Here is a 7,737-nt window from a genome sequence, read left to right as displayed (position 1 = left end):
TGCCAACTTTCTCTATGGCTTTCCTAACAACTTCTCCTTGAAGCTGGTCTTTCTCTCGTCGAATTCTTCATTGACGATGGTCTAGATACCAACACTACCAAGATTAGTAGTCTTTTTGATTAATTCTAATTTTAATCAACTACTATAATTGACAAGTTGTTAGGAGACCTAGATTAGTATGAAGTTTTATCTTTAAATGTCAGGATATAGATCACTAATTTTATAGAAATAAAATAAAAAGATTTATTACAGTAAAATTGAAGGAACGATTTCCCTCAAAGAAAATCGACAATATATTTAATTCATTTTCCTCCATACCTACATTGGTACCAATTTATTTTATTTTATTTTATGACAAACATGTTCAAAATTATAAGTTTAGCTAGCAGGGACGAGGCAACTGGCCTCTGAGCGCATCATATCTCGCCCAAATCCCCCTGTATGTGCAAATATCCCACAAATCAAACATACTGTGTAAACTGAGATAAATCCTCGTGGGTGGCCAACGAGGGGGCCTTGGACTCAAGACCTCTCCCCTTTTCGAAGGAATGATTCTCCTTAAAGTTGAACTCGCTTTGCTATCACAAACCTAATCCTTTCTTGTGTAGTATTACAAAAATCTTGAATATAGCTCATGCCAACCTTACTCTAAACGGTCCAGCTAACTTAAGGCACATACAGAAGCACACACATACACAAGAGAGTGCTTAAATTTGGTTTTTGAACCCTTGAAAACTTCACACTCAACAAGCTTGGATAATTTCAAGGGGTATGATTACAAATGAAAATTTGAGTTGGAGATCATTTTTCAAAAAAAAATTAAGTAAATTTTTAATAGTGTAATGATTTTTTGATGCCCCTCTCCGACATACGCCCCCTACGCCCCATCACAAAATCGTAGATCATTTGCCTCAAGATATGCATAACCATAAATCTTTTTCTTGTGTGCCCCTCAGCAAAGGATCTACAATTTTGTGATGGAGGCGTAGGGGGCGGGGCATCATATTATCACGACTCTTTTCAATATTTTCCTAAAATACATCATTTTTTAGAAAAATTTATCTTCTTAATTTTTCTAAGATACCATCTGAGTACTAACTAAATTGTCAGACGATCATTGATAGACAATACATTGGGACCTCATCTTTCTCACCTTCTTGCTTTCTACTGTACTAGAAACTACAAAAAAACAGAGGAGAGTTAGGCCATTGTTTTAAAGAGGAAAAAAGTCGAAAGATCAAAGTCAAGCCTATCATTAAAAGGGGTTAATCAAATCAACACCAACGAATGAGCCGAAGAGATTCGGATTATCGTCATAAGAAGAAGAGACCGTTAGATTAAGACTGAACTCACCATCAAAGGACAATGTTCATCTCGAGGAGTGGAAGGTTGAAAAAATCCTCCACAAATATAATCACACCCAATATCATAATAACAATCTTTAAGGGATGAAATAATTATATATGGATTCATGATTTTTACCTATATACTAATCACCAATCAAAATGGGATGTGGAGCTCTACCTGAAAACCTACTAAGCCAAGCAATGAATTTCAAGATCTCACAAACACATGGTGATCGGCGGATGGCTACCACATATATAGAATTAAATGATCCAACATAGTACATTATTGACTTGATGAATAAAATGAATGAATAAAATGAATCCTTCGCATTATAAGACAAGATTTTGTTGTAGACTAACACATGATCTTGTTAATTGGATTAATATATCAAAATTTAAAACTTGGATTGAAATTTTCGATCCATTGGAAATAAAGGAAGAATCTAACAGTTGTTGTAGAGTTTTCACCATAAAATTTGAAGACATTGATTTTTGGAAATAAAAGAATAAATAAATAAAGAAGGATTTTCCCAAGAAATTGAAAACAGTGGTGTATCCATTCATTTTTGTATGTGGGTCTCTTGACGAAGACCATGGTCAAAAAGGCATGAAATCTGTTTGAAGTACATGAGGGACACAAAAAACATGTCAGGTTCTAGATGCTTTGAATAATTCTTTCTTATTTGCCAATTTTACCCTTCTAGCTACAGGTAGGTCGCTCTATTTAATGCCAGGCATTGATTAAAGTTCTAATTCTTTGTATTTCAAATCAAAAGTTATCACGTGCGCTGCATGTACTAAAGCTTTTATCATGAATCGTGATAATCTGACCACCCCACGAGGCAAACTCTATCGATTATCCCGACTTGATAAGTTTGGCAACCGTAGATCTTTGCTCCTTGAGATACCCAGCTACACTTCCCCATAAACAAATATATCTCGAGGGAACCATGTTTCCCGAGGAGCATAAATCTATGGTTCCCAAATTTGTCATGTTGAGTGGTTGATTGAGTTTGCCATGTGGGGTGGGTAGTTAGATTATCACGACTCTTCTATCATAATTATCAAAAGTAGGTGGGAACCAATTTTTAACCTATAAATTCAAATTAAGTCAGATCACCTAACAATGCCTACTGAAACATTAAATTCGGGTTATACTAGGGCCAATTAGCTAGCTAGTTTAGTTGGTAAAATCTATGATCAATGATACCATAAACTTGAATTCAAGTCAAAAAAATTAGTTATACATTAAAATAATGTATATAATTTCATAAAAATAATATTATAAGATATTGAGAGGGGTGGGGGGTGGGGGGGGGGGGGTCTTCCAGCCTTCTTTTGCAATCTTTCAACTTTTATTTTCATAGAAATTCTTATGAAAATATTCCAATAATCAAGTCAATAATGATTTTTGTAAATTAATAGTAAAAGTATAGATAATTATTATTGTTAATTTACAGTAAGAGTATGGAAGAAGATTATGGGATTATATCCATGGCTTAGTTGGTTTGACATTTCGCAAAACAACTTTGAAATCTTGGGTTCAAATCCAGCTTACCCATAAATATATATAAAAAAAAGAGTATGGAAGATTGTGTATCTTTACTTATGTTTGATCATATTTGTAGATTTCATCTATGAGTCCTTATAAATCAAAACTTTTTAAATTTAAATCTAGCTAAGAATTTTCCTTGAAATTTTTTGGAAAGAGAAAATACAAGAGTTAAAGAAGTGAGTGAATTTCTCTCTCTCTACTTGTTGATGGTAAAAAATGATAGCAGTTGTGACACATCTTACTGTAGTTAAATTTGTGAAGAGTGATTTTTACTAGTATGGTTGGAGTGAAGACCTCTTGAATAAGCAAAATGACTTTTCATAATGCCTAGCAGAGATGCCTATTTGCATTGGGGTTGCTCTTACCTGGACATAGAATTATTTTATCTTGTTCTCACACATATTATTTTATCTTATTTTCACACATATTTTTTCAATTTACTCAACCCGAATACGTCAAGATTGAGTTCAAACTTATCCAACTTAAGCCAGTTAAATAGGGTATAGGATTGATCTAGGTACAACTCACATCTTTAGGATTGGGTTAAGATTTTACCAAGCCAGACCCTACCTCATCCATTGATAGTTCTAATTATCAATTTCAGATAAATCTAAAATATGAATTTAGATAATTTTTTATAGAGGGAGAAGAAAAAAAAATTGAACAAAAGGATAAATTAAAAATATGGTTCATTATTTCAAAAAGAGTCCAACTAGCCATACTAAGTTAGTAAGGATTCCTCCCTTAGTAAGGGTCTTTGGACTCACCTTGTGGTATTCAAAAACATGATCAGAAGCTCTAGGGTTATAGAAGACAAAATTTTATGAACTTTGAAAAAAAAAAAAAATTCCCGAAATAATTATTTTTCATTGTTGAATTTTAATTTTAAATTTTGAAGTTAGGTGGAGGTTTTATAATCTTCCATTTTCAAAACCTTGGATCAATCTCAAAAAAAGTTTTTTTTTTTTTTTTGTTATAAGTCTTTCCATGAAATCTATAAGGTTGTGGTGTTGGATTGCTAATGTGGTAATCCATTTGAGCAAAACGACCCTTAGTAAATCTTAAACTCTTACTAGATTGGTAAGAAAAGTGTTTTTCTTTTAAAAAAATGATTAATTATTCAAAATATTGGATGATTTATTACAAAAAGACTTTTTTCTTCTTCTTCTAAATAGTCGTTTAGAAAAATAAAATCTCTGATTTTTCTTGATCAGCTGATTAGCTATCCATTCTCTGAGAAATTAATTAAGAGAGATTCTATTGTCCCAATTAATATCTAAATCATCAGAATTGTCACACATCTTGGGGTGGCGTTAGCAAAATGTGGTGTGGCAATAAAAATTATCTTAATTAAACATTAAATTTGACACATGAGGCCTGGAAGGCAATTTAATAAACATGTAGGGGTATATTCGTAATCAAGACCCCAAGATATTTCAATAAGCAAAATAAATAACGTACTAAAGCCTATCCAAACACGTGAGAATGGGTCCACGCGGAATAATAGAGGATGGCACGTCATGTCCAGCTTTTCCATACGTTTTTAGCTATACGTCACTAAATTAACCCTAGTCTACATTAAGAAAGATAAAGCGGCACTTTTCATTTGGGGCTGTTTGTTTGTAGGGATAACTCTATTCCACATATCTAGACTATTCTCAGAATAAGAAATAATATTGTTGGAAACATAGTGGCAAAAAATAGGTGATGATGTTTTTAAATTGTGATTAAATCATGTTGTCAAGTTTTTTGAAAAATCAATGATTTTTAAAAGATTCGTGATAATCTGACTACCCCACGTGGCAAATTCAATTGACTACTAGACGTGACAAGTTAGGAAATCGTAGATCTAAGCTCTTTGGGAAACATGATTCCCTCAAGACACACTTTTTTTATATTGGGAAAGTGCAGCCATGTATCCCGAGGAGCACAGATCTACGATTCCCAAACTTGTCATGTCAAGATAGTCAATTGAGTTTGTCATGTGAGATAGTCATATTATCATGATTCTTTTAAAAAAATATGAGATTTAATTGACGGTTTTATGTTAAGAGAATACTGATTATTATTTTTTGTAAATATTGTTGAGTGTTATTTTATCATTTAATGTATGAAAAATACATATTTTACATTTTTTTTTAAGTTTATTATTTAAAATAATTGATTTAGTAGATGATTTTTTGGAACGAATGCTTTATTTTTATAATTTTTAAGTATTATCTAACCATTTAATATATGCAAAGACATATATTTTTATATATAAGAAATACATTTTATTTATCATATTTTCTCAACTTTTGATTATTTTTTCCAAAATCAAATTCTTGCTGAATTATTTCTGAAGAATCATGATAATCTAACTATCACACACGACAAACTCAATCGACTACCTTGATATGACAAGTTCAGAACTGTAGATCTGCACTCCTCAAAATACACGGCTGCACTTCCCTATAAAAAGTGTATCTTGAGGGAATCGTGTATCCCAAGTAGTGCAGATCTATGGTTCTCGAACTTGTCACGTCAGGTAGTCAATTGAATATGCTACGTGAGGCAGTCAGATTATCACGACTCATTCCCAAACCCCAACTTTGTCACTATGGTTGTAAAATAGGATTGTTGCTAAATAAAATAAGATTGAAATCTATGAAATCATGAAAAATGATTATAAAATATGAAATTCCAACCATAAAAACATAAAATTCATTGAGAAAATTATCTTAGGGTATGTATTTTATCTTGAGAGACTAATAAAATGACTTACATGTGCTCATGTCAACCTTCAAATGCATAATTTTTTCTCCTTAATACCCCCTTATACCCTTATTTCAACCATAGGATTTCTCTCCAATGTTTAAATTTTAAAAACAAGATTTCTAGGGAAAATAAAAATGATTTATTTTTTATATGGAAAATCAATAATTTTTTACAAGAGGTTGAATAAATTAGATTATATTTCTATTCTATTTTAGATTGAGGTCAAGAAATATGTGAAATATAAGCGATATCTCAACTAAGACCATCAATGGATTGAATCTGGATTAGATATTTAGGGCTCAATTTAATAGGGATTGGACTGGCTTTTGTCGGAAATTTTTTTATCTCTTTTTTTTTGAAAACCTAGGGAGGATTCCCACCTTTAGTGAGACTAATCCCTGGAGGCCACACACACCCCTTCTCACTCAATCACGTGTTACGACAGGTATAAGTAGTCACATTTCTGTGGAGACCAATCGCTTCTTACCATCTCAGTTAACCCTCCGAGAATGACTTTTTACGGATTTCAATATCAAGATCCAAATCTGATCCAATAGCAATTGTTAAAATTGGATCAAACCTGAATTAAAAGCAATTAGATCATATTTTGAAATACAAAATCTAAATAAACTTCATATATAAGACAAAATATGGAATATAATTTATATACTTTCTCACATTTTTGTTGAGTTGGCCTTTATCAAATTGGGATATGGCTGATCCAGAATAGATAAAAGATTACTTACTGGATTGGAATCTCAATCCTCAATCTAAATCAAAAGTTATAGGACTGGAACGGATCATGTTTAGAATATGTTATCCAATTATTGGTTAGGAAAACTTATCCGGAATCGAGTTATGCTTGCGACCAAACAAACTCAGTCATATCGATATTATGGTCCATCGCATGAGCTGGAACCCTAACTAACCCTAGTTAAGACCTCCCCAAATTCAACTATAAATAGAGGGTTTGGGGTCTGTTTGTTTCTCGTGCTCTCAGAGGTGGGTTGGTTCTCACCCCATCTTTTCTTTTATTTCCATTTTAGTCCTTTTTTTCCAGGGTTTCTCTTCTCTTTTAGAGAGACATGGCTTCTGCAGATGTCGAGTACAGATGCTTCGTTGGAGGGCTCGCATGGGCTACAGACGATCAAGAATTGGAGAAGGCTTTCAGTTCTTTCGGCGATATTCTCGAATCGAAGGTCTGTTCTCACGAAGATGCAGAGATCCGATCCGATCGGATCAGATCTGAATGATTCTTCAGATCTGTGATCATCTGTGATAATTTTGGTGGCTTTGTTGTATCTGTTTCTCTATGTCTCTGTTACTATGTTCTTTAATTGATCACCGGAAACGGTATGTTATCTTTGATTCATGAACAGTCGTAGATCATAGATCGATCAATTTTAGTTTCAGCTCTTGTTTTTATTAAAAAAAAAAAAAAAGTAAAAAATCTTTCTCTGATTTTTATAAAATCTGGTTTTGTTTGAATTTTAGATCATTAACGATCGTGAAACTGGAAGATCTAGAGGATTTGGATTCGTGACTTTCGCTAATGAACAATCGATGAGAGATGCGATCGAAGGGATGAATGGTCAGTCTCTTGGTGGGCGAAATATAACTGTGAATGAAGCTCAAAGCAGAGGAAGTAGTGGTGGTGGTGGCGGTGGTGGAGGTTACCGCGGCGGAGGTGGTGGAGGATACGGTGGAGGCGGTGGTGGATATGGTGGCCGACGTGATGGCGGTGGTTACAGCCGTGGTGGCGGAGGAGGTCGTGATCGAAGCTATGGTGGCGGCGGTGGTGGTGGATATGGCGGTGGCGGTGGTTCTCGTTACTCAAGCAGGGGAGGTGGTGATTCTGATGGAAATTGGAGGAACTAGGGTTTGGTGATGATGTCTTGTTTGGGTTGTTTTTAGGTATTTGGTTTCTGATGATTGTGATGTTCTGTGTTTGAGGGAGAGAGAGAAAGACTTTGTTTTTGATCTCTGGTTCGTATTATATGTTTCTTAGTTTGTTACTGGTTCTATGTTCTCTGCAGCATTTTAATGGATCTTTCCCCTTCTAAAGTGGGCCAAAAGAAA

At 33.8% G+C, this 7,737-nt stretch overlaps 1 protein-coding gene across 1 annotated transcript; it reads left to right on the top strand.

Moving 5' to 3' along the window:
- The first annotated feature begins 6,636 nt into the window (after positions 1-6,636).
- Positions 6,637-7,737, top strand: LOC147405127 (glycine-rich RNA-binding protein-like). The gene is made up of 2 exons (XM_086441291.1): positions 6,637-6,857; positions 7,153-7,737. The coding sequence occupies exons 1-2, from the start codon at positions 6,744-6,746 to the stop codon at positions 7,534-7,536; spliced, it is 498 nt and encodes a 165-aa protein (XP_086297417.1). The 5' UTR covers positions 6,637-6,743; the 3' UTR covers positions 7,537-7,737.

The sequence above is a fragment of the Akebia trifoliata genome, chromosome 4, assembly GCF_017979445.1.
Source record: "Akebia trifoliata isolate Shusen 1 chromosome 4, ASM1797944v1, whole genome shotgun sequence".
NCBI classification, from domain to species: domain Eukaryota; kingdom Viridiplantae; phylum Streptophyta; class Magnoliopsida; order Ranunculales; family Lardizabalaceae; genus Akebia; species Akebia trifoliata.
The sequence above is the reverse complement of the archived record's forward strand: the minus strand, read 5'-3'. Positions and strand labels throughout refer to the sequence as shown.

Coding starts and splice junctions, on each gene's coding strand:
- LOC147405127 (XM_086441291.1), top strand. CDS start 6,744: ATGGCTTCTGCAGATGTCGAGTACAGATGCTTCGTTGGAGGGCTCGCA. Junction 6,858..7,152: donor GCGATATTCTCGAATCGAAG/GTCTGTTCTCAC, acceptor TTTGAATTTTAG/ATCATTAACGATCGTGAAAC.